This window comes from Triplophysa rosa, linkage group LG11 (assembly GCF_024868665.1).
Source record: "Triplophysa rosa linkage group LG11, Trosa_1v2, whole genome shotgun sequence".
NCBI classification, from domain to species: domain Eukaryota; kingdom Metazoa; phylum Chordata; class Actinopteri; order Cypriniformes; family Nemacheilidae; genus Triplophysa; species Triplophysa rosa.
Window position 1 is genome coordinate 3996291 of NC_079900.1, and position 25741 is coordinate 4022031.

At 39.1% G+C, this 25741-nt stretch overlaps 3 protein-coding genes across 5 annotated transcripts in view; 2 read left to right on the top strand and 1 right to left on the bottom strand.

Moving 5' to 3' along the window:
- Positions 1–380: 380 nt before the first annotated feature.
- On the top strand, positions 381–7375 carry LOC130562103 (centriolar coiled-coil protein of 110 kDa). Of its 2 annotated transcripts, XM_057346937.1 has the most exons (12): positions 381–475; positions 1237–1390; positions 1509–1637; positions 1746–2886; positions 3004–3110; positions 4407–4523; positions 4617–4700; positions 5085–5201; positions 5434–5510; positions 6184–6246; positions 6347–6409; positions 7265–7375. In XM_057346937.1, the coding sequence occupies exons 1-12, from the start codon at positions 426–428 to the stop codon at positions 7335–7337; spliced, it is 2175 nt and encodes a 724-aa protein (XP_057202920.1). In that variant the 5' UTR covers positions 381–425; the 3' UTR covers positions 7338–7375. The 2 variants fall into 2 exon arrangements, with proteins under 2 accessions (XP_057202920.1, XP_057202921.1); XM_057346938.1 differs by lacking the exons at positions 5085–5201; positions 5434–5510; positions 6184–6246; positions 6347–6409; positions 7265–7375 and adding an exon at positions 4944–5078.
- Positions 7376–7969: 594 nt separating this feature from the next.
- Positions 7970–22254, bottom strand: dnaaf5 (dynein axonemal assembly factor 5). 2 transcript variants are annotated; one of them, XM_057346936.1, is made up of 14 exons: positions 22138–22254; positions 21081–21294; positions 20100–20284; positions 18807–18931; positions 18591–18703; positions 18119–18351; positions 17463–17693; positions 13719–13862; positions 13482–13650; positions 13229–13376; positions 12305–12455; positions 12047–12203; positions 9932–10123; positions 7970–8094 (listed from the first exon to the last, which is right to left on the bottom strand). In XM_057346936.1, the coding sequence occupies exons 1-14, from the start codon at positions 22150–22152 to the stop codon at positions 7970–7972; spliced, it is 2202 nt and encodes a 733-aa protein (XP_057202919.1). In that variant the 5' UTR covers positions 22153–22254. The 2 variants fall into 2 exon arrangements, with proteins under 2 accessions (XP_057202919.1, XP_057202918.1); XM_057346935.1 differs by lacking the exon at positions 22138–22254 and having other exon boundaries at positions 21081–21799.
- A 321-nt stretch (positions 22255–22575) lies between these two features.
- Positions 22576–25741, top strand: part of prkar1b (protein kinase, cAMP-dependent, regulatory, type I, beta) — a 46445-nt gene continuing 43279 nt past the window's right edge. Inside the window, exons 1-2 of the mRNA XM_057345911.1 lie at positions 22576–22626; positions 23262–23455. Coding sequence (XP_057201894.1) covers positions 23279–23455 — 177 coding nt within the window. The 5' untranslated portion in view covers positions 22576–22626; positions 23262–23278. The remainder of the gene's footprint in view (positions 22627–23261; positions 23456–25741) is intronic.

A 25741-nucleotide genomic window follows, 5' to 3' on the forward strand; every position in this document is an offset into this window, starting at 1 on the left:
TTTGTTTGAGCTATGAGGCGCGCGCGCGCACAGTGAGGCATGAGGAAGAAACCACGCCCTCTAGTGACGGCCCCGCCTACAGCAGCTGCAGCGCATGACTAGTTCAAGAGGCTGCTTGAAAAAAAGATATATTTTTCGGTATAAACGTTGTTTATTACAAACGATGAATCCGTGTTTAATTTGTGTGCCACAATAAATGTTTATAAAAACTATTTTAACTTAATTTTGTAGAGATACGGTATACGAAAAAATATTTTCAATAGACTGATCGAAAGACTTCAAAGGAATAATTTATTGGTCTTAATTAATTTCTGAAATTGAATGTATAAGATCATTACAGCAATGTGAAAATGAATCTACTAGTTTGACTTGCGGATGAAAGAAAGGATGCTGACGGAAGGGGGCGGTGCTGAAGAGGAGCATGCATGCGCAAGATACCCCAGCATTCATTGAATGACAGACGGACGTTTGACAGGTAGGAATATGTAATTCAATATCTGTTCACGACAGGGAATTGTGCTGCTGGTTGTTTATTGTATTAGCGTTGTTATCCTTTTAAACGTTTTCACAAACGCGCGATTACGCGAGTTGCATCTGCACATCCACAACTGAAACATCAGCAAAACGCTGCTTGTACATTATGCATGGACAACACATATTAAAACAACCACAGATGGGGCCGAAAATGCCGTTTGTTGATGTTTAATATGTATTCAGATATTTTTGTTTATGTTATAAATCGCTATAGTCTACATGGCGATAAAGGCAATCGCTCGCTATCAGATTTTGTGCATTGGTATCTGCTGATGAATATAATTCGAAGCGTGGTGAAATGTTAAGCTATTTTTTGTGTTCAAGAGATCAAATATGTGTTTAACAGATTATGTGCGTTATTAAATCTAATCATCCCTGCTGAATAAAACAATTTAATGGCTACACTGGGAATTGCGTTTATTTAAATAGAATATATATAATGGTGTCTGTGGGTCCTATTGGTAATGTGTTGGGTCCTATTGGTGGGATTTCATCTGGTCCAAAGGGAACCAATAGAACACCATTAAAATATTGTAATGGTTCCCATGTTAAACAGCTGATGGTTTATAATGGTATTTTTAGGAAAGGACTTTTATTACTTTTATTTTTCATTTATAGGGCTGAATCTGTAATCTACTTCTGACATGTGTTTACCTTGTTTTTAACTATTTTCTCTATGTCTTTTTGCAATGGTTGCTGTAGGAAAAACATGGACAGCTATGAGGATTTCTGCGCACGCATTTCGTCTAACCTTCAGTCAGAAATGATGCATCAAAAGAGCTGCAGTCCCGTACCTGTTCAAAGGGGGGCGCAGTCGTTCATCTGCTTTCATGACAGGCCAGTTTTGTCTCCATTGGTGAGTATAGGCATATATAAAGAAGTGTTATTATAATTTATGCAAAACAAGACTTCAGACATGTTTTATTTCATTGACATTCATTATTATTTTAATGTTGAATGTTGTGAATTTTCAGCTTAACGAGAAGCAAATAAGAGAGATGGCTGAATACAAGAAAAGAGCTATACAACTGGAAGCAAAGAGAGAAATTTATTATAAAAATAATCTCCTCAATCAGATTCAGAACCTTCTGTGGACTAGTAAGGTAAGAAAATTTCATTTCGATTAACATTTAACATTATTGTCAATCCAAGTTTACAGCAAAAGTGTTTAATGATAAAATAAAATGTATTATACTCAACTTACGTTGTAGGCACCAAAAGTATTGGATGTTCCAGATACTTTAGAGCAGCATGCGGCTCCTTCGACGAAAACAGAACAAAACAACGGTTGTACAGTGCATGATACTGCAAAACTAACACCAGGTGAGGGCACAGAGCCATTTATTTTGACCAGTAAGCCACCAGTATCCCCATCAGCTGAGAGCACAGAGGCCATAAAAGCGAAGATTGGAGAAGAAAAACAAGCACAAAACGAGGTTGATGCTGAAGAAGTGAGTCTGCAACACTTATTAAAAAAGTCCCGTGAATTTATTGAAAAAGAACAAGGTCGCCAGGGGTCAAAGTTCATCAGCAGCAACACAGTTGATGCAAAGGTGATGCCATCTGAAAGCCCGTCGGATAAAGAAAATGTCAGTTCTTTGGATGTGAGCGGGTCTTGTTTAACCGGCTATTTACCGTCCGGTTACTCACCCAGCCAAACCTCTCCCGGTCCTCTCATAAGCCCAGAGCCCAATGTAACTGTCAGGCCCCATCGCGGACGCCCCCGCCCCATCTCTGCATACAGTATCTTCTTCTACCCCGACAACCCAAACCAACCAAGCACCACGGCCACCGGGAGACCACAGGATGCCCTGACCCCAAACCAAGACAGGAGGTTGCTCGGAGTGGAATCGTTGAGTTCGAATCGATGTGATGGCACCAGCTGGTTCAACCCATTGAGTGAGACCTTGAACACGAAGGGAAGATCAGAAACATCTCCGGTGGACCCGGAAGTCATAAGCCCTGTGTTCAGGAGGAGGTGTCACACGCTGGATAGCCATCAGAGTCCGCTTATAGACAGGAGCCAGCAGAGAATGCCTCGCTTTATGGCTGGGGTCACTGCGAGAACTCCCCCTCGCGTGTCTCCTACATCACCAATGAGCCAAAGCTACACACGAGAGAGTCCCTTGTGTGCATTTATGGGGTCTGGTCTCACCCCAGGCTCTCCATCTCACGGCCACCTATCATTTGAGATAGAAGGTAACAGTGTTATTGGTCAGGGTGGTCTGAGCCCTGTAGCGGGCGAGGACGGGTGTGAATTGAGGGCCGTCGGTGAGCGTTACACAGTTCTCGGCCCCGTGTGCTCTTTGAGCCCTGGAGACGGATCATCACGGCACTCCACGTCCAGTATTGGTATGTAAACAACGAGGTGTAAAATATACTACAGCAAAAACAACAAACGATCAAATCATTTACAAAAAAATAGTTTGGATTGCAAACACAAATGACTGTTTTGTTTCTGTCATTCAGGTTTTCCGTCTACCAGTTTGGATATCCCATCGCCCTCCATGCAGACTTCCATTTATATACGAGGCCTGAGCTACAGCGGAGGGAAAACAAGAAACAGGCTGAGCCAGGTAGTGTATTTTTCAATCATTTCTATAGCATTCCAATTTTGCGTAGCAGCTTTACGGTAAATACATTTGAGCACATATAGGGGCGGTTTCCCGAACAGGACTTAAGCCTAGACAAGAGGTGTCTCGGTCAAAAACAACTTGTACTGTATCTTAAAATATTTATGTGCCATTGTTTTGTATCAACATGCACACAGTAATGGTTTTTTTGTAAAGTATGTTTTAAAAACGAACTAAATCCTAGTCCTGGTTTAAGATAATCCTTGTCCGGGAAACCGCACCACAGTGGACACGTAAGGAAAACAGTATAGAGATAAAGGATCTAAAAACAGGAAAATTATAAAATACATGATGTTAAATTACATGGTATTATTGTAGACGTATTAAAGACTTGCAGAAGTTATTGCTGGGAAAAAATCTGTAGGATTACACAATGACATTTTTTTTTTCACTTTAATTTGTACTGTTTCTTAATGAAGTTTAACATGCTGAATACGAAAATCTTTTTTTTACCATCGAGGGTACTCACAAAAAAAATAAAATCACGCATTTATACATTTCGGTATTGTTTCTACTCAAAAATGACAATTTAATGGCATAACACTGAGCTCAAAACAACAGTTTAACATAACACTTACTAAAAGTTCCAGATCACCCATCATCGCTTCATCCCACCTTCAGAAATTCCTGTGATACAGAAATTCCTAGAATTTTCTGACATTGACAATTGGAAAATAATTATTTTAATACGTGAACATTTGTACCGTTTTTGTTTATTTGCAATATACAGATATACTGTATCATAATATCAAAATGTACTACATATACGCTAAAACATTGGTGCTACATGAAAATAAATATTACCAAAATAATTAGCACCACAGAATTGTACTATAAAAAGGTCGGGCGAAACAATAATTTGTTACACTATAATTACTTATCATAAAATCATATCCTATTCTATACAGTATACTGGCCAAAAGTGCAATTTTTGCTTTTAATGCACCCTTAGGTTAAGTTAAGCCATCAAAAATGGACAAAATACATTTTTAAAGTATTTATGGACAAAAGTATTTGGCAAATTGCCAAAAGACAGGAGGAATAACTGTCGTTTTTCTTTCTTAAGGGTACTTGTTTGTAAAAACACACATGTCATTCCAGCTTACAATTTTTTAAATATGAAATATCAATGTGCTCTTTACGGTTCAAGGAGGGTTGTGTAAAGTTTGTCAAACTCTAGCCTGTGCCCACAGAAGGAATGTTTGAAAAACATGTTAAATGTTGATTGTTTTTGCTCAGGTTCTAACAGCAGACCAGCAGAGGGCACTGTGTCGCCTCTGTGCTATCGTTAAAGGATTTCTCACCAGAAGACTGTTAAAAACTGAGAAAGTGAAACATCTGTGTCAAACTGTGCAAGTGAGAATATGCGGTCATTTTCTTTCAGATTTGTATAACTGTTCTGTTCAAATGTTTTGTGCGTTTGATCCCTTTCACTGCTTTTCTCCTCAGGACACGCAGGAGTTTATTCATTCATTTGGTAGCGGTCAGATGTCTGAGCAGGATTTCTCTCTGCACGAGCGAGTCAGAGCTCAGGTGAGAACTCACCGCTCAAAGGATTTTATCATAACAGTCAGTTTGAATAAAGAATAAAGTGTAAGTCGAACCCTCAGCTGTTTACCATTAAAACCATTACAACGTCTTTATGTAGTGTGTTTTGGGTCCAGTGGTGTTTTTTGGTTCGCACCTACCGGAGCCCAACATATGACTACCCACACAATTATAGTTTCCAATACAATTCCCATTATAACCATTAAACCCATTCTAATTTCTGTGCAGGTTTCTTTTGCGGTTTTTTCAGCAAGGCAACCCAAATGAAAGTCTAAAATATTGAACAAATATTTGAACTTTTTTCAATTTCACAACTTACTGAACTTAAGTGGTCATTCTAGCTCATGGTTTTTTCTGTTTCCCCGGCAGTTACGCGCAGCTTTGTTTGACATTCATGACATCTTCTTCACAATGCCACTGGAGGAGCGTCTGTTTTTGCTACAACTGGACAGAGATCTTCGCACGGAGAGAAAGCTCAGAGAGATGGTACTCATGTTGTCCGTCTGTACTTCAATTTGATCTCACTTTCGTTGGTCTACTTCTATTTATTTTCTCATGGAAGCAGATCAGTTTGATTGTCTCTTTGCCAATCATTGCTTTCTTTTATTATTCCCTAAAGCATGTGTTGCATTGTTTCAAATGAATGTACAGAGTCTGTGTTTTCTTTCCAATGCTGCAGTTTAATTACAAACTTGGTCTTTTACTTTGTGACACACAGGAAAAGGCAAAAACCTCCAAAGACAAGATGATCCTGTCTGCTGCTACCCAGAAATCTCTTGATAGGAAAAAACAAAGGCGAGTGCCTACGCTTTGTGATTTATTAACACAAACGCATTTGTCTGATCGTTTCTTAAGAAAGCGCAATTTATGCATTTGAATCTGACCCAAATTGTTGTTTTACATAGTGACTGGATCATAAACAAGATTCGGATGCTCAGCAGAACTGACACCAGGGCTGGACAGGGAAGAAAAATCGGCCCTGGCATTTTTAGTTCCGCATCGGCCCTGCATTCGCGTTGCGTGCATTCGCATTTATAATACGTCCGTCTAAGCGGCCAACGCCTCCGTTCTGGCCCCATACGTTAGTGGCCCACCGGGAAAACGCCCGGTACGCCAGATGGCCAGTCCGCCCCTGACTGACACACATTATCCATCAAATACCTCAGTGTAAAATTTCATAAATTTTGCCGGGAAACTTTCTTTGATGTGTGTCCAGAACACATTCCATAGTGACGCATTCCTGGCGTTTAGCTCGTGAAATAAAAATATGATACAAAATTGCATTGCTCGCATTTCACGGACTTACAGTTTGGTACGTGATGGTACAAGTGACATTGGCATGCACTTTATACCACAGACATACAAAGCGCTTCAGCAAATAAATGACATTGTCATATAGGGACATTTTATTTGCATAAAGGCATATTTAAAGACATTCACTCACCGATTTGCTCTTCTTGTATTATAGGGTGGGTGAATCTCCAGGTCCGACGAGGAAAGCACAGAAGACCAAGAGTCCTCCTACAAAACGGTGAATAATTATACACAAATCAAGACACACAAACACTTTAATAATTGAATACATTACACTTGTAGTTTTCTAATATAATCTGCTTTTTCTGTCATATAAGGATTCTGCAGCCCAGTCAGGGTCAGAACGCTCTGGTTTCAGGCCAGCAGCTACTGCATCGCGGGTCAGTACTTTACCTTTGATCGCCCGCTCTCCCTCTCCTACTACTTCCCATTTTCTTTCACACTTCTGCTTATGGAATTTGAACTTTAATACGATCTGCGGTGGACACATCCAGTACAGTACTGAAAATGCCACGAAACCTGCCAGACGTGTCAGCTGACATTCAAAATTGGCCACATTGGTTTGTAAATGCATTTGGCAGGATCGCATTTAGTTAACTGACGAGTTTTGGATCGAAATACCAGTGAATTATATGGCAAAGAACCATTTTATATAAATAGATAATTCTTGAAAGCTTCCAAATACACTATATATATATATACTGTACATACAGTGGATTAGAACAACAAACCAATGTGAAGTGACCTACAATCTGAATCAGAGTTATTATAGTTTTGATTTTAGTTTTATTAATATTTTCAATTAGCTTTTGTTAATTTTAAAGTTTTAGCAATTTTGGTATATGCTTTTGTCATTTTATAATTAATTAGTTTTTTTTATGTTGCTATATAAGATTAATTAATTTTAATTTTTGTTTATTATTATAATTTAAGTCCTTTTAACTTATTTCAGTTTATTTTTTAAGCAACATTTCAATTTTTCATTTACTTTCAGTTTTTCCCAATAATGTTTAGGTCAACATTGTATTGGATTTTAATGAACAGAAGCGTTTTCAACGTTTTAATTTTAGTAAACTAAAATAACCTTGATCTGAATTCAGTTCTGCTTTATAAAACATCATAGATTTAATAAAACGAGAATTTAAAACAATAAGATACATTATAATATAGACCATAAGACAAGGCATTTTAATAACATTGTTTGATATATTTCTGTTTCTTTTAATGCGTTGCAGGAGTTACAAAAAGAGCCCAGAGGAGAGAGTTCAGCATTCTGAGAGGCTTAAGAAACAGCATTCGCTGGGTTAACCTGACATTTACATAAAGTCACTAACTTCACCAGTATGTTGTACAAGACCCATAATAAGGCAAAACAATATTGTGCAGCTGCCATATGTCTGTCTAAACTCTAATTCAAAGCCGGAGAAATATTGAATTGAATGAAGACAGAATAAAGTCCTCATCTTAAATCTGAGGTGTCGACACTATTAATAACATTACAGCCTATGTGACATACATACATCATATATGATCCGTTGGTCCTTATGTTATTGTTTTACTTCACATTCTGTCTTCTTTATCACAGGAAGGCACTTTTAAATAATAAAAATGGAAAAAATACAGTGGTCAAGTAGAAAGGCACATTTCATCTCAAACAATGACACCGACATGTTTCAACGTGTGTAAAACAACACTGCTGAACAGTTTTATTGAACAATATGAGAAGTACAAAACAAGAATTAAATAAAGACTAGTTAAATTTTTTTACCTTTGACTACAGGGGAGGAATTCATTTTAATTATAAATATGATTTTATATAAGTTCACAGAAGGATAGTGGTATCTCTGGATGTGAATTCACAACACTTCATCTCACTTTCATTCACACAAATTTGGTGTGTTGTGAGTTTGTTCACAGACGTGTGTGTGTGTGTGTGTGTCTTATAATGAGTGAATGTGCTGCAGCAGTTTATCACAGAACTCAGGGTTGCGTTGTTTCTCTCGCACAGCCTCCGTTTGTTGTTGTAGGAGATCACGATCAACCTCACTAGCAACCTTCAAGACATCTGTAAAAGAAAAAAAAGAGAGAAATGAAATTAAAATCCACTAAACTGGAACAGAAAATACTGCGGTGGAAAAAATTAAAAGACGGTTTCATAATTATTTTCCATTTTTTCCTAAATTGACTATTTATAGGTGTGTGTTTGGGTAAAACGATCATTTTTGTTTCGTTCTGTTAACTACTAACAACATTTCTCCCAAATTTAAAATAAAAATATTGTTTCTATTTGCAGAAAATTGGAGAAACAGGTCAAAATGACAGAAAAGATGCTCTATATTTTTTTTCTGACCTCAAATACCGCAAAGAAAACAAATTCATATTCAAAGTAATATTTCTAAATGCGTTTAGTTTAAAAATAATTTTTAGGTGATAACCTGGATTTTCATCACAGTTTTCATGTGTCTTGTCATGCTGTCAGTCTTTCACATTGCTGTTGGATGACTTTGTCACTCCTGAGGTTTGATTTTGATAATATTCAACGCACACTGGACTGGAACGGACACAAAACATCTAGAAATACGAATTAAATGATCATTTGGAATATTCTCTTCATTTTTTTCTGCGGCTGAATGTACAACGAGCTGCACATGCGGTTCAGACATGCTCTCATCTGGGAGATTCAGGTTCAAGTCTATCTAAAATATAGAAATATTCAATAAATATCAGGATTTATGATTAATCTGCCAGGTAATACCGATCATTATAACTGTATTTATGTGTTACTATACCGTAACATTTGTGTATGTGAACTGAAACACGGTTCAGTTCAATGAACTGCTCTATTGTTGTCCTCGAATGTAAAATCATACTTTTCCTTGCCTTTATAAAAACATCAGACTCACCATTACGACCAAAACAAACTACAAAGCCGTGCTGTGTCCTCTCAGCGGCCGTGTCTTTGTTGTGGGGATTCGGTTTGATCCTGATTTGTTTGGTGGGGGGATTTACTTTTATCCTGCACTTTATTCGTCTGTGAGCGCACTAGAACACAAAGTTTTCTTTGTGTGAAGACACGAGTGAATTTCCTCAGTAACTTAAGCGCAGAGAGAGTGCGCTGTTATTACAAGCTTAACCCACGGAATGAGGGATTATGGGATATGGGAAGCGTGGCGCGATAATGGACATTAATCACATCTGACGTGTCTTTGAAATACGAGATGCGTTTAAGGGCAGAATGACAAATAAAGACAAGATAAAGAAAAAACACACACAAACAATCAATTGTGTTTTCTACAGAGAGTATGCAGTGTGCAAACTAAACGCAACAGATGCTTTTATCTAAAGTGACTTACAGGTATACTTTTTATCAGTGTGTTCACTAGGATTAAAACCCATGACCTTTGCGTTGCGAACGCAATGCTGTACTAACTTAGGACTTCTATGGGCAAGTGCCAAGTGAACGTAGGCGCCCTAAATAAATAGCACAATAAGATCAGAAACACGTACTACGAAAGTAAATAGGGTTCATTTTGATTTCAAGTGACTTTATAAAAGTGTGTCAAGTATGTCTAAATATTACATGTGCAACCCTCTGTGTGTGTGTGTAAAGACACACTGGCATGTGATTATGGGTGCTGTCGACAGCTCGTGACCCTCTGAAGGCCGGTAGCAGAAGAGCGTGTGATGGATAGAGTGTAAAACCGCCGGATAAATGAGCTGCTTTGAAGTGATGAACGAGGAGGCCGAGCGACCGCAGCCCAGCGCTACACCGTTAACAAAGATCTGAATCACTTCCTGTTGCAGCAGGAAGAGATTTATCTTACACCGCGAGAGTGTCAACGCCAGTCATCGGTGGAGATCCAGGTCAAAGTAGAAAAACATACACTACGAGCGGCCCTTACCGAGCACAGAGTCCTGGACTTTGCTGTCAGGGTCGTCCATGTAGAGGAGAAGCTGCTGGAACAGCAACTCCAGGTGCGAACGACATGACTGAGCGTCGTAGTTTTTTCCCAGAGATGAGAACCACGTGCTGAGAGACTTCAGAGCTTCAACACGGACATCTTCACTGCTGTCATCTACACGCTTCAGCAACTCTGGAACACACACACACAAGTCCTTTAGTCCTACAGAGTACATGACCTTGAAGTCACTTTGGATAAAAGCATCTGCCAAATGCACGGAGTAAATATAAAATGTACACCGATAAATAACCTGGATAGTCCAGTTGCATAAACTTAGCCGCTAAGTTAAGACTGCGTCTTAAAGGGGTCATATGGTGCAAATACGAGTTTTTCTGTGTCTTTGGTGTGTTCCAAGTTGCCCATGCATGTATTAAACATGAAAAATTGCAAAAATTAAAGTGTCGTACCAAAAGATGCATTCTATCTAAAAGCGAATGCTCACCCAGACCTGCCTGAAACGCCCCACAAATCTACGTCAGTTCATGGTATGATTTGACTAATGGCTGGAATACACGACAAGACTTTTAAAATCTGAACAGATTTTTTTTAAACTAGACATCATACACTTGCAGACTTTTTAAAAGTTTCAGATAGAAACACACTAACTGATCAAATCTGCAGACTGGCACAGACTTTCTGCAACAAGTCCGGACTGAAAATCTGCCCAAATGTATATGCAAGTAAGGTGGTGTACCTGTCAGTACAATTGCTTTGGAACCTGATGTTCCAAATATGGTAAGAGGCGTTACATTTTCGTCACACGCTTGCAGTATTCGACCAATCACTACGCACTGGTTAACTGGCCAATCATAGCACACCTCGCTTTTCAGAGCGATGAGCTTTGTAAAAAATCTGCGCATTTCAGAGAGGCGGAGCAAAGAGGAGATACAAACATGCACGGTATGTGGAAAATACAGCATTTTTGAACCTTAAATCGTGTATACACATTGCATTACATCTAAAACAAACGATAATATTCGTTTCAGCCATGTCATATGACCCCTTTAACAAGTAACATTAGTTAGGACTAATCAGTATTACTTCAGACTAGTCTAAGCAGTTTATGCAACCGGCCCCTGGTCTAGTATCCATTTTCAACAAAAAATAAGCTGGTAGAAATGGATACAATGCAAAAAAATATTTCACATGACCTTAAAGAAACAATGACATAAAAACAACAATTAATCATTTCCTTTTGTTCTGACATTCAAAATCCATACTGCATGATAATCTTTTTGGTGGAAAACAAAAAGAGATTTGACGTGACTGATAGCCTCAGTCCCCATTTACTTTAATCATTCTTATTACACGGCTCGTTGGAATGCTTGATTCTGATTGGCCAGTCGCGGCATTTGCAGGTTCGTTATTCCCAGATAACAACCTCTCAAAAATCATTTTGACAGGTTTTTGTTGACAAATTAAATATAAATATATCTTTTAATAACATATATCACATTATATTTACAAATGTTAAACCAAATTGCCTGTTCGTGACATTTGAACGTTGTTTCTTATCTGAAAACCAAAAGTAAATGGCTTTTTTTCTGCGATAAGAACCGGCTTCCAGTACATTATCCCTTACATACATGAGGTTGAGCAAATGATAACAGAGTTTTCATTTTTGACTATTTCGTGTCATTTTAATTTTCCCATCTCAGGTTTATGTCCAGTTTTTTGTCCGTTGGAAATGTTTAGAATATAATAGTTACAGACAGGCGAGTTTGATCAGGATTGGAGCTAAACTCCAAATAACTTTTCCTCAATACATGTAGAAATATTACTGTTGTGTTGCTTAAAAGTGAATATGAACTTGTTTTCTTTGCAGTATTTGAGGTCTGAAAAATACACAGCATCTTTTCTGTTATTTTCACCCGTTTCTCCAGAAAATGGACCTCATGGGCCAGAGCTGAAAAGTTTTTGTGATGAACAATACCAACGACATAAGTTTATTTGACCACTATTTAATGCACTTCAGTCTTTCCTATTCCTATTTCATTCATGTCAAACTACTCTCAGGTCCATCTTTTCTCTGTCAATGTGTATGATGATGTTTACCCGGATAGATCTCGTTGAGCGAGTCCGTGTTGAGCTGATGCGCTGTCAGTTTCAGGAGTGAGTGAAGTGACCTGCAGGCCAATAAACGGGCCAGTCTGGAGTCTTCCTCCAGAGCCGAGATCAGCTGAGTCCTGAGGCTTTCCTCCACTGACAGAACCTACAAATGCATTACATAGCATCATTCACGCTAAAATGAATCAATTAATCACTAATATATATTTGAATCTTTAGTTTTAGAATGTAATTTGGCATCATTACTCGCTCTGCTGGTAAAGCCGCCCCATGCAGAAGAGCTAAAACACAGCTCAGAGCAGCCGTCCTGACAGCCGCAGCGCACCGACCCGAATGCCACACCAGATTAGGCAACAACAAGTCCTGTAGGACCACCTCCATATATTCACCAAATCTCCTACAGAGAGAGTAAAAAAAGCGAGAACACATTTAGCTTTATTAGCATTTATATATGCGACTTGACCTTTCTGAATGATATTACCAATATAGATAAATTTTCTGTAAAAAAAAAAAAAGTGTATGAGAGAAGCTCCTTTGGGCAAGTCTGGGGTAAAGGTAAATAAAGTTTTTATTTTAATACCAAAATTATGTAAATTATTATGTAAAATTATTACAAAATTATGTTTTCTTGAAGTTTATAAAATGTCCTCATTTAAACAATTAGGCAATTATACACGTGTGTGTGTGTGTGTGTGTGTGGTTCACATTTCCATTTCATTCTCTTTTACTTTGTAAATCAAAGACCCACATAAAACAAGAATCTGCCTGAGGTTAACAGTATCATACACCACATTAAGAGAGGGGGATTTTACTAGATCTCTGTGGGCTATTATCCTGACATTATAATATGAATTATTTCAAAGGTTCTTCTTTGAAAGAGATAACATTTAGGCATCTCCAAGATGTCAAAATGCACATTTATCATTGTGTCATCATGAATCACCTTCAATCCTATCATTTAAGTTGTGGTGTGTCATTGCACATTGAAAACGTGAATTCGGCTTCTTTCTGCGAGTTGGGCTGAGCTCACCCGAGTTAAACAATGTTGTTGTTTCATACGCTCAATGCTTTTGGGTCCTTGAATTGTTATTCATTGTGATGCAAACCGCACAAGAACTACATGAAGTTCAAGATTTGTGTTTGTGTAGCAGGTGCGTTTGATGAACGGACCCCTGCGAGTCCACCGTCTTGCCGGCATCTAGCATTAGTTTGGACAGCATGGTGAAGATGTGAAGTCTCAGCTCCGGGTCTCGACTCGGTTCAACACAACTCTTTAACAACGGCAAAAAGGCTGACAGAAACTCTCCCACAACCGGACCTGAAGGAAACACTCAACCGCATTAAAAGAGATCTAGCGAATCAATTCGGCCGCACAAAAATGTCATGCCCTCATGTTGAAATCACATTTTTTCCACGCACTCACCTGATTGGACAGCGATGATCTCCAGCTGTGTTTTCTGAACGGAGTGACCAGTCCAGGCGTGATGGGAGTCAAACAGCCATAGCAACAGATCGGTCATGTGCCGTCTGTATAACTCGCACACCCCCGGCAGACTTTGAACCTCACACAGACGTCTCATCAGCTCTTCTGCCTTTGAGACAAACAAACATTCAATCCATCTGCAACGGCGTGATATAATGTGGAAAAGCTGCGTTTTACCTCACTGTGCTGTTCCTGATGTGATGACAGACTCTGAACGCACACCAGAACCTTCAAAAGCTGTATACTGATGACATCACAATCCACCTGACTCACCCGCAGCACAGTGTCAACACACGTCAACAACTGATCCAGATACAGTACCTGAAAGAAAGCATTTGAATTACTTGTTTCAAAATGATTTCATTGTGTGTGTGTGAGAGAGATCTAAATTGTCTGACCTCGGAAAGCTCCGATGAGTTTTTCTTTCCATTACTCCCTGTTATTTTCCCTTTCCTAAAGCTCTTATCCCCTGAAAACCTGCTTCCACGCAGTGATCACATGTCTAGACAAAGTTTTCACATTCAGAGCATCAACAGGATCATGACACAGTTTCCTCCGTTTCACAGCTCTGTCATTACCTGAGACTGGATGGTTACCCTGCAGATGTGCCTACAGGAAGAGCGCGCGCGGGATACTTTTACCATCAATTTACACAAAACGGCTTTCTCCTGTTATTTATGTTTAGGGTGACTGAAAAATGCTTAAAGGGACAGTTCACCCCAAAATGAAAATCCTTTCATCATTTCCTCATGTCATTTCAAACACGTGTGGCTTTCTTTCTTCAACAGAACACAAAAGAAGATATTTTGGAGAATGTTGGTAAGCAAATGTGCCGTATGGACACAAAGACATTTCTCAAAATATCTTCTTTTGTGTTTCACAGAACAAAGCGTCACGTACAGGTTTTGACATGAGGGTGAATAAGCGATGACAGAATTTGTATTTTTGGATGAACTGTCTCTTTAAGAAGACTCACAAAAACGCCATCTGATGTACACTAAAGAGAATCAAATACACATTTTCTCACAGGTCAAGAAAACACCTTTTCCATCGTGTAATGCTTCTAAAAGATTGACTTTATGAGCAGATTTCCAGATAGAACTAACGCTCATAAAACGTGAACATGTTCTCTAGTTCACGCCCGGGGCTGACGGAATGATTGACAGCTCTGACAACTGTTTGCAACGCACCGTTCTAACCAGCGCTCGCTGCCAATCATTTCTATCCATAAACACGCTGCTGTCTTGACGACGAGTCCTCAGAAGACGTCTGTCTGGTCCGACACCGTCTCCAGCGCCTCTTCTGTCAGGACAGAGGTGAGGAGGGCCACAGCTGTCAGCCATGACATGAGCAGACAGGTTTGCATTGCATTCTGTTCCCCAAAGCCCACTTATTACGGTCTCTTGAGCCAAAAACAGTCATGATTTAGTTTTTCGTGCTCATTTTACGAATGTCTCGGATCCTTGAGGGACCTGCATCATTTCTGAATGACTCATTCAGATTTGGATATAGCGAACATTAGAGTATGTGTACAAAAAGCTGTATTTTAATACGCTTGCTGTGATCTGAACCGGGAAATATGTGAAGAAAATCTAAGAAGACAGAAGCCGTTCCTCTATACAGATCCAAACGTATGTTTCTCTTCTGTTAGACACCTGATTATCTCGAAGATTTACGAGCTTCTTCGCAGTCTCCTCGTAGCAACACGAAAACAAAGCGCATAAAAAAAAACATGCTTCTCTTTCCATATCCTGAAGGCATGACAAAACTATCCTGTATCGGGGCCAATTCATAAACCCATTACACCAATGCACGTCTGCTTTTAAAGTCACACGACATCTAAGTTCTCTGTCTAACACATCTTCAAAGGAAGAATGCAGGCGTATTATTTCCTACCTCTTGTTCCTACACTCTTTTCCAATGGCTTTCTGACAACATCAACATCAAAGCGACTGATATCAACTGTGCTATAGAAGACACAGGCAGAGCATCTGCCTACCACAGTTTCTGTTCCCTAGATAGTGTGCTGCCACTTAAAGGGATAGTTCCCACAAAAATGAAATTCTGTGTTTGGTCACAAACATTTTCCAAAATATCTCCTTTTGTGTTCTGCAGAAGAAAGGAAAGTCCGATGTTGATGTTAACATACGCTATTATTCACAACTCGCTACTATGAAAAAATTGATTATTCTGAAATTTTATCACATATCAACACTATTTTTGTATTCAGCAAATTGGCAGATTAGCAGAGCGAACTATGCCAGTACACAAAGATTACCCGATCATATAACAGAGGTCATTTGCATACAGACATCTTAAAGGTACAGTAGCAAAACAATCTTCACTTTGCTTTAAAGGTGCATTGTGTGATATTAAGGAGGATCTATTCACAGTAAAATCGCCAGTGTTAAAAACGACAAATTAACACTCACAGTGTATATATAATCCACACTCTCAAAGTGTGGATTATATAAACACTGTGAGAGTTAATGAGACCTTTTTTGACACTGGCCATTTTGCTGTGTTGACAGAAATGCAATATAATATACATAACTATGTCTTCAGAGGTGTATAAAGTCCTTACATAATGAAGCATTTTGTTTTTATTGCCTTAGAATGAGCTATTTATATCTACATACACCGCGGATTCCCTTACATGGAGTTCTCCATGTTGTTTCTACAGTAGCCCTAAACGGACAAACTGCTCTACAGAGTGCGTTTCGTAAATACGTTATCTCCTTCAGCAAAGAAGCAAAAACATGACAACGTCTTTGTCCTGTGTCAGCCACCATAGTGCTTCAAAAGGGAGGGGTGAGCCATTGCAGTTCACAACCTCACCACTAGATGCTGCTAAATTTCATACACTGGACCTTTAATATGATGTACTTGAAAATGTGTCACACAGCTGTTCAAGTTTAAGTCATTCTTCCTAGTTAATCATAGTGATATTATAAACAAAATATCCCCTTTTTCTTTCCTAAAACTGACACCACTTTGATACTTCCCTTTTTCTCTAAGGGGGGGTCAAAGGTCGTTCAACATCTGCGACAGACGCTGCCTTTTCTGTCTGTTAGTCACCGAGTCCGGGTGAATGAGTTTGAAAAAAGTCTTTATGTATAGGAAAGAAAAGTTCTGGTGGGTGGACGAGACGAGAGATTGTGACAGTCAAAAATGAGACGGGGCCACCAGGGCCAAACCCCCTCTGAGGGCTCAGCAAATCAAACGGGGTGTTGCGGGATCGAAGCAGACGTCGGGGGTCAGGGTGAAATTAGCCATTTTTCTTTTATTACGCTGTGGAGGAAATTCCTGAAAAGCCCACAGGGGTGGCGACTTGGCACAGAGGAGATGGTATAGGCAGAAAATAGTGTTATTTTTGATATCAAAGGGAGCCGAATGTGGGTTGAGGGGAAACGAGGTCTCGACTCTTGGGTCTGGGTGGGATTTTTCCACTCGATCTGCGAGCTGTGACGGAGATGTGTTCTAACACATCTGAAACATGAACATGTGTGTGTGTGTGTGAGTGAAAGGCTGGAAATATGTAATAAAAAACATTCTTCAGTAAAGCTCTGAAATGCTGTGGAAAATAAATGAACCAATGAAGCGCAGTTGTTTTTAATGCAAGGAGGAAGTAAAAAAAGTGAAACATTAATATTGTAAAACAGATGTAAGAATAGAGCTGTTTAAACAGAAAACTATTTTATAACATATTGTAGCCCTAAATCTGCATAACAAATTTTTATTTCAACTTTGTTGCATTATTACATACGCTCATTCTGCAGGGCAACCACAAAAATCGTCTCTTATTAAAAATTAATAACTTGTGGCCTCTTTACCGCTGCAAATCTCCATATGCGTGACCTCCCCGTTACCATGAAAACACTCAGAACCCATCTAGAGTGCAGCAATGTCATACTGTCTCACCTGTTGGGACCCCTGACAGACTTCGGGGTGTGCCAGTGTGTCTCCGATCTGTGACAGGTGGGGGCGTAACGCCTCCGTCGAGCTCCCTCTTAATACGGCACCCAGAACCATGAGAGGAGCCCAGGGAGAGGCAGACGAACAGGAAGCGGAGTCAACAGCGTGAGGTAGGAGCAACTTGAGGTAGACTTCTGGACTCACAAACACTCCCAAGAGCTTTGCCGACTCTAAACACTGCCATGAGAGAGAGAGAGAAAGAGCTTTCAAGTGAAGATTCACACACATCTCTTATGTCAGGGGTTTGTCATTTGTCAATTTTATCTTATGCTCACAAACTCCCTTGAAGAACCTGGGAGTAGATGCCTTGCTCAGGTTACCAGCACAGATCTTTAATGGGATGACTACGCCATGTCATTCAAAACCCGTATATAACTCTTTCCTCTGTGGAACACAAAAGAAGATATCGTCAGAAATGTCTCATTTGTATCTATATAATGGAAGTCAATAGGGGCAATGTTGTTTGGTTTCCAACATTCTTCAAAATATCTTATTTTGTGTTCTGCAGAAGAAAGAACGTCATACAATTTTGGAATGACATGAGGTTGAGTAATGATGAATGACATCAAATCGAAACCATAAACCACTGTCTGCTCAGTTACCTGCGTCCTAACGTCGGCCTCAGCATCAGCGCATGCGTGGTACAGCACCGTGAGCAGTGACTGCAGGTGTTGCGTGCTGTGATCTTCAGCGTGCAGCAGAAGAACACGCAGCAGCTGGGCGGTCTTCACTCGTGTCTGCACTAACCAGTCGCAAATGTCCCGGCCCACCGCAGGAAGTAACTTAGACAGATTCCTCACCACCAGCTCTCTACACCCCAGCCCGGGACGCTCACCTGCCAGAGACAGATATAAGAAAATATAAACTTTCAGAACAAAATTCCTTTGCAGTTGCCATTACTGCATAATGTTGAAAATATGCATTTAAAAAACAATCATCCGTATTGATTAATGATCAAAATGTTCATTTACTATATAATTATCCATCTTACAAACGCTGTCGGTTAGGGTTGTAGTACTATATTTCACCACGACTAACTTGCACTTTGTTGACGAATTGCGAATATCGACTCACCTTCAGATGCGTAAAGAGCAGGTAGCTGAAAGTCCATCTTATCCTTCAAATCATCTTCATTCTCCATCTCCCACTGGGCTCCTATCTGCTTCCACAAATCCTCAGCAAGTGACCTGTAAAAATGATTTAAAAACAGGAATTTGCACAAGAAGCCAACAAACAAATTTGCGCTCGGAGTCTTTTTGAATTATTATAAACAGTTTTATAGTGCCTCACCTGATTTCAGGGATGTCGTCACTGAGGCTGCTCAGGAGAAGTGGGATGAGTTTGTGAAAGTAGGAATATCTGTCGGGCAGGTGAAGAAGCCAATCACCTACCACTACAGTAACAGCCTTTCTTACCTGAGAAGAGGAAAACAACACATGAGCCAAAATAAAACAAACAAAACAAAATCAGTGTGCTTTGCAAATGTTTAACTATTATGACAAAAAAATTACACAATAAATGAAAATAACTTGATAGACAGACCAATTTTTTAACAGATACCAAGAAAAATCTCTAATCAAATAAACATTGAATTAGGGCTGCACGGTTATGGGTAAAATGATAATCATGATTATTTTGCTCGACATTTTAATCACGATTAATAACCACGATTGTTCTGTCCGTTTAGAACTTTTGTTTTTAATTTCACTTCAGCATGTTTAATCTGCTGCCACGCAATCATCTTAACACTTTTCCCCCAAAATTAACCTTTTGCAACCTTCAGAATGAAACCTCGCTATTCCAATTTTAATTTCTTGGTTTTTTTTTATAAATAATTTCTATTGGTCACCTTTTGTGTTTGTCTGTTGTAAATAAAAAGTATTAAAATGTTACAAATCCAGTGTAAAAATTTGGTGTTTTTTAAATTTCTTGTAAAGTGGCAGATTAAAGTCCCCCGTGAACCGGAAGTTGCGATTGTTTTTACTTCCGTTTTCTGACGCATTTCCGAGTGAAAAGGAATTTCAATGGCAAAAATTTCTGGCCATGGCTTGCGGTTTTTACTGCAAATTAATTGGATGTATAAAAACAGCTGTTGCATTTTGAAATGGAACTGGCAGCAGACTGACAGTTGAAGGGGAGGAGTTAACGGATGCTCCGCCCAAGCCGTCTAATTTACGTCATTTGAGATGGATGGTCATTTCAGGGCGGAAGTGCACATTCAGATTTTAACTGAAGATTATGAGGGTACACAAATTTAAAAAAGAAAATGACCCACATTGATAAGCTATTTACCATAAATGCTGCAATATTTCATGAAATAATAAGAACTGTAATTTTTTATTTCACTGGGACTTTAAGAGATGCAAGCTTTCAGTCCGACAGTGATGATTTTCTGACCTATCAGGAGTTTTGTGCTTGCTTTTAAAACATTAATATCACAACAATTATGTTCAATTAATTGTGGGAAGCGTGAATCATTATCACGATTAAAAATACGATTAATCGTGCAGCCCTACCTTTTCACTTATATGGTTCAAATTCATTGCTTTGTCCGTAAAATGAGCCAAGTAGCTGCCAACCTACCCGTGGTGAGTCATCAAACAATCTTTGTGCCAAATGGGACAAAATGTCGTCCACATTCTTGCCAGAACTGTACTGAATGACCGCACCAATAGCCTGTGTGGCTGAAACTCTCACGTGAGAGTGCTGGTGAGAAACAGTCTGCAATAACGGCTTGAAAAGACTCTCCGCCTGCAGATGAAAATGTTCTAAACAAAAAACAAACAATGCATTAAACATAGATGTTCTGTGATAGTCCTATCAATTACTAAATGCATATCAATATCTTAAACAGTGTTGGGTAAGTTACTCTGAAAAAGTAATGAATTACTAGTTACTAATTACATATTCAATAGTGTAATTAGATAACTGTACAAATTACTCTCTCCAAAACGTATTTAATTACTTATTATTACTAATTACTTTCTATATTCTACATCAACCTTGATTAGAATTGATTCAAGGATAGACATGAAACGGCTTATTTAATTCATTCAAATAACTACATAAATTATTCTTATTAACTGACCAAAGTATACAAATGTGAGAAGGATACATTAAAGCATACATTAACAATTTTGATGCAATTTCCACTACTGAATATATTACACAGTATTTAGTTCAATTACATCAGAAGTAACTGTAATTAAATTACAGAAAAAAGAAGAGTAATCCCTTACTTTACTTTTTCAAGGGGAAAGTAATTCAAATACAGTAACTAATTACTTAGTAACTAGTTACACCCAACACTGATCTTAAAGCAGTCAAGATCTTTCTTTAGAGCATCAGTTTGCCCCCATTACCATGACAACCAATAACACATCAGGAATTCAAGACTTCATAAAATACTTACCTTTATCATACTCAACTAAAAAACAAGCTACGCATGCTGTATTGTATTATGATCAGTTATTCATGACTGTTGATCAACATCTTATGAAAAGATACTAATGTACTTTTGTATTTACAATTAAATTCAAGCTGTTTGTCTTTACTTAGACTTACCAGGAACACACTTGGCGAAATTAATGGCACATTTACAGCTCTCTTTCTTCACCTCTGGAAAAGGATCTGTGATGGTTCTCTGTAGGATCCTTATCACGTCGTCCAGGTAAGGCGCTAGATGTCTCCCACACACCTCCACCGCCAGCGACAGCATCTCCATCAGTGCCAGTCTGAGCTCCTCCGCCGGCTCCAGCATGTCTTTCCCTCCGAGTCTCTGCGCCAGAGAGGGCATCAGATATGGCAGAGTGTCATCTGGTTTGGGGACGGATCTAATAAAGGCTATTATGATATGAATAGTCGTGTCTCTGCATGTCTCCGCGGGATCTGACAGACACTTCAGCAGCGTTTTCAACAAACACACGAACACCTCCTGCAGCACAGCGCTGGACAGGCCCTGGTCGATAGTTTCTCGTTTAATCGCATCTAAAGCTCGCCTTCTTGCGCTTTTGTTGTCCTCGTTTAAACAGTTTAAATGTCGAGCCAGAGATTTTAAAACATCCGCAGCCGCACATTCATCACTGGCGGACGCCATTTCTGCTTCTCACGTTGTTGTGGTTGGAGACGAGTTGTCATGGCGACCGTTGCCGTTACGACAATGCAGCTAGCTTTACGGCTGTAGTACGTTCAAAGAAGTGAAACTTTATTTAAATCGATTATTTAGGGAATAAAATAAACGCGAAAGCAATTAAACAAAGCAAAAATCAATGGAATAAATTGCACGTTATCTCAGAAAAACAAAATACCAGCGCATTTATTCGTTTTTAATCAATTTGAGAAATACAGCAGAAGGTACTGTGTGATCAATTCATGTATTGTTGAATGTAAAAAAGGCTTCATAAGTATTCATACTCAACTGCTCTTTAATTTAATTTAATTTTCATTCTGCTTCATTTTAAATAATTTGATGTATTATGGACTATCCGCATATTGCGAATAACTAATCCCAATATGACCCACCGCAGACAATATGGCAGAATACACGAATAATTCTAGAAAAATCTGCGTATTTCGAAAACATGCAATTTTGATGTTTGAAACCATAGCTACAAAATCTTACATGGTACTTTCCCATAAGTGTATTCAGTCACAAAAAGCCACTGTTCATAGAGGTCCGATGTGTGATCTTACAGCATGTGAAAGCATGCGTGTCATCCTTGACGCACAAACCCATGACGCCTATTGGCTCAACCAGAGGACTATCAAAACCCCTAAAAAATCACACGCAACAAAGTCTAGATAAAAAACCTGGAACATTTGAATACATCTTGTGTTTTAATCGTTTTAATGCAGTTTTGTTTGCTGCGCACACAGATCGATTTCATATTACGTTGCGCAGACTAAACCAATTATGATACAAGAGGTACCGCGATAGCGATTTAATAACACAGCTTTAAAGTCACTCTCGCGGTACTTTGATGTCGTACAAGAATGGATCTGCGCAGTCGAGAACACCGCTACCGTCCAATAGAGACGCATTGACGTCATAGGTCTCATGAACAGCAGTACCAAACGAGCAACATCCCTGAGCTCGAGCCGCCAAATAACGGTAAGAAAATATGATTAAACACAATGACACAAATGAGTGTTTTAGTCACGATATACCGACAGACGCGCTCTTTTACATGACGTAAAGCAGTTCACATTCACACACCGTGTGGGTTTTTGTGTAGAATAATCATGTTATGTGATAAGGCGTAAACAGGTGATGACAGAGAGATGCTCGAGCGCCGAACACAACGACGCCTCATTTTTACTCACGATATATCATATCTGATGTCAGTTATCGTTTACTTGAAAGTAACGGTCGGCATTGAGGGCTGAATCATGAATTTTCCATTCTTTTTGAATGTAAGAAGCGAATCAGTGGCGGAAGTGAGACGTGTCGGTGTATCACACATAAGAATGGCCTATCGCTTCCAATGTTTATTGTTAGAAATGACAAATACACAAAGTAAACATCATAATATTATGCAGATTTTAAAGTATTTGTCTTTTAGAGCCAGATTGTAAAAAGATTGTTTTGTTGTCAACAGTCGTGTGCATTGTGTAGGTCTGTATAGATATGATGTAACGTTACATAGTTTGCATTTTATTAGTGAGTCTTTAGGCAAGCTGACTTTATTTCAGTGATTTAGATACACATTTCTCCTCATTGCATCTCCCTCCCTCCATCTCCTGCAGCACTGATAAAAGATAAGATGGCCACCTCCTCCTCATCCAATCTGGAAGAAGACGAAAGTCTGAAAGGCTGTGAGGTTTTTGTGCAGAAACACAACATACAGCAGATCCTCAAAGAGTGTATCGTCAACCTGTGCATTGCCAAGCCGGAGCGGCCCATGAAGTTCCTGCGGGAACATTTTGAGAAGCTGGAGAAGGTGTGTTGATGTCATTATTTGTGTCCGTTCTGTTTGTGTGGGTTATAGATTTAGATAGGAAAGGGTGACGGTTTGGGATTTTGGCTGATGGCACAAAGGATGTGGATGAATTCCCAAGAGCGGATGAAGTGGAGAGTTGTTGATATTGTAGCCGTCCCCTTTGACTTGGCACTTAACCTCAGTTTGCATCAGGGGGACTGTCGCTGTAGTGAATGTACTGAAAACTGTGTCTGCTGAATACTCTGTGATTGTGGTAATAACTTGCTTTTCATCTCTACTTGATCATTAAATGTCATTGTGTTAGCTACGGTATTGATCCTGTTGACATCCTTGATTCCACATGTATGACTGAACTTTAGATGTTTGACAAGTGCATGCTGCAGGTCAATTGAAGGAACATTCAATTGAAAATATTTGCAGGTTTTAAGGGACAAAAAACAGCTAAACTGCTCCTAAGATTCCGGATCAGGTTTTGATGCAGTCACAGAGCGTTTGACTTAAAGGGACAGTTCACCCAAAAATAAAAATTCTGTCATTATTGACTCACCCTCTTTCCAAATTCCAAAGGAAAGATATTAGGAAGAATGTCAGTAACCAAACAGATCTCATCCCCGAAGAACTGCCATAGTAGGGAAAAATGTCAATGGGAGATGAGATCTGTTTGGTTACTGACATTCTTCCTAATAACTTCCTTTGTGTTGAGCAGAACAAAGAAATTTATACAGGTTTGAAACAATCTGAGGGTGAGTAAATGATGACAGAATTTTCATTTTTGGGTGAACGGTACCCTTTAAATGGAAAGTCCACTCCACTTGGCATTATACAGTATCAAGGTCTGTGAAAGATCAATGAAATTAATTTGCAGGTGTTAAGATTGGATTTAGTTAAACAACAAACGGACTCTAATAGTCTTATAGCAGCTGTGTAGAACACAACTAATAGTAATTTACATTAGCACTTAGTTTTATTTTTCTTCTAAGAACTCTGATGACCATGTCTGGTCCAAGAGGGAAATAAAAATGGCTTATAAGATCTTGTATACTTACAGTGAACAAACGACTTGGCAATACTGTATCTTAAGTATCAAAATGTCATTGTAATTAATAAATGTAAATTAATTTTAGCCCTGTCTTTTCGGGCCGGTTTGGTAATATGGTTTGCTTTTTCTTTCACTGTAAAGTGCTAGAATCACAATACAAATCAATTCCTCAATAAAGAAAGAGCAAAGCAGACACAATCTGATGTTATCTGATGTTGTTGTTCAATCACAGGTGTTAAGTACTAATCGTATGCAAGTCACAGTAGTCATACGTTTAGCTGGAGGTGCCTCTTATAATAAACATCTTTGACATGTGTTCCAGAAACAACAGTGAGTTTATACTTGTGCTGGTTTAGGTAGAGCATCAAAAAGCCGAAGGGATTGTGTATTCATAAGACACGATCAGATGGGCAGCACAAGGCATCCTTGTCTCGTGTTTAGAGATGTAGGTTATTTCGAGTCATGGTAGACATGTGATTGAGCCCACGGCGTTGTTTATTGACCCAGTTGCGTTTCAGTTATACGTAGATTGGTTTCTCACACCCTGTGTCTAGCCGTCTAACACCGCTTGTTCATTTGGATGATCTATGTGTTACTAAGGCATACAGTTTTATTTTTTATAGCGCATTTCATAATTCATGCTTAAAAAAATCACCCCTAACCTTTTGTTATCTCCAGTCTGTGTGTGTGAGATTAGGCCGGATTAAATATTTTTGTGGGGCATGAGTGGCGTCTATATTAGAATGACTAGAAATGCACTGATATAACTTTAAAGGGGTCATATGGCGCGAATACGTGTTTTTGGTGTGTTATAAATTGCCCATGCATGTATTAGACATGAAAAATTGCAAAAATTAAAGTGTCAGAACAAAAGATGCATTCTATCTAAAAGCGAATGCTCACCCAGACCTGCATGAAATGCCTTGCGTAACCACACCCCCACAAATCTACGTCAGTTCGTGGTATGATTTGACTAAGACCGCCAAAATGTATACACAATAGGGATACTCATTTCGGTTAATTTCCCTAACCGAGAACCGACACTTGTTATCCGAACATTAACCGTTAACCGATAAGATTTTAATAATAAATTGGAATTAAATAAAAATACATGCTGCGTCTCATTTCGAAGGCTGCGTCCTCCGGAGGTCGCGTTTGTCCGCCGAATACGCCTTCGCATGCGACATCCGGAGGACGCAGACTTCGAAATGAGAACAAAGCTACAGTTGACGAGAGTCTGTGACACG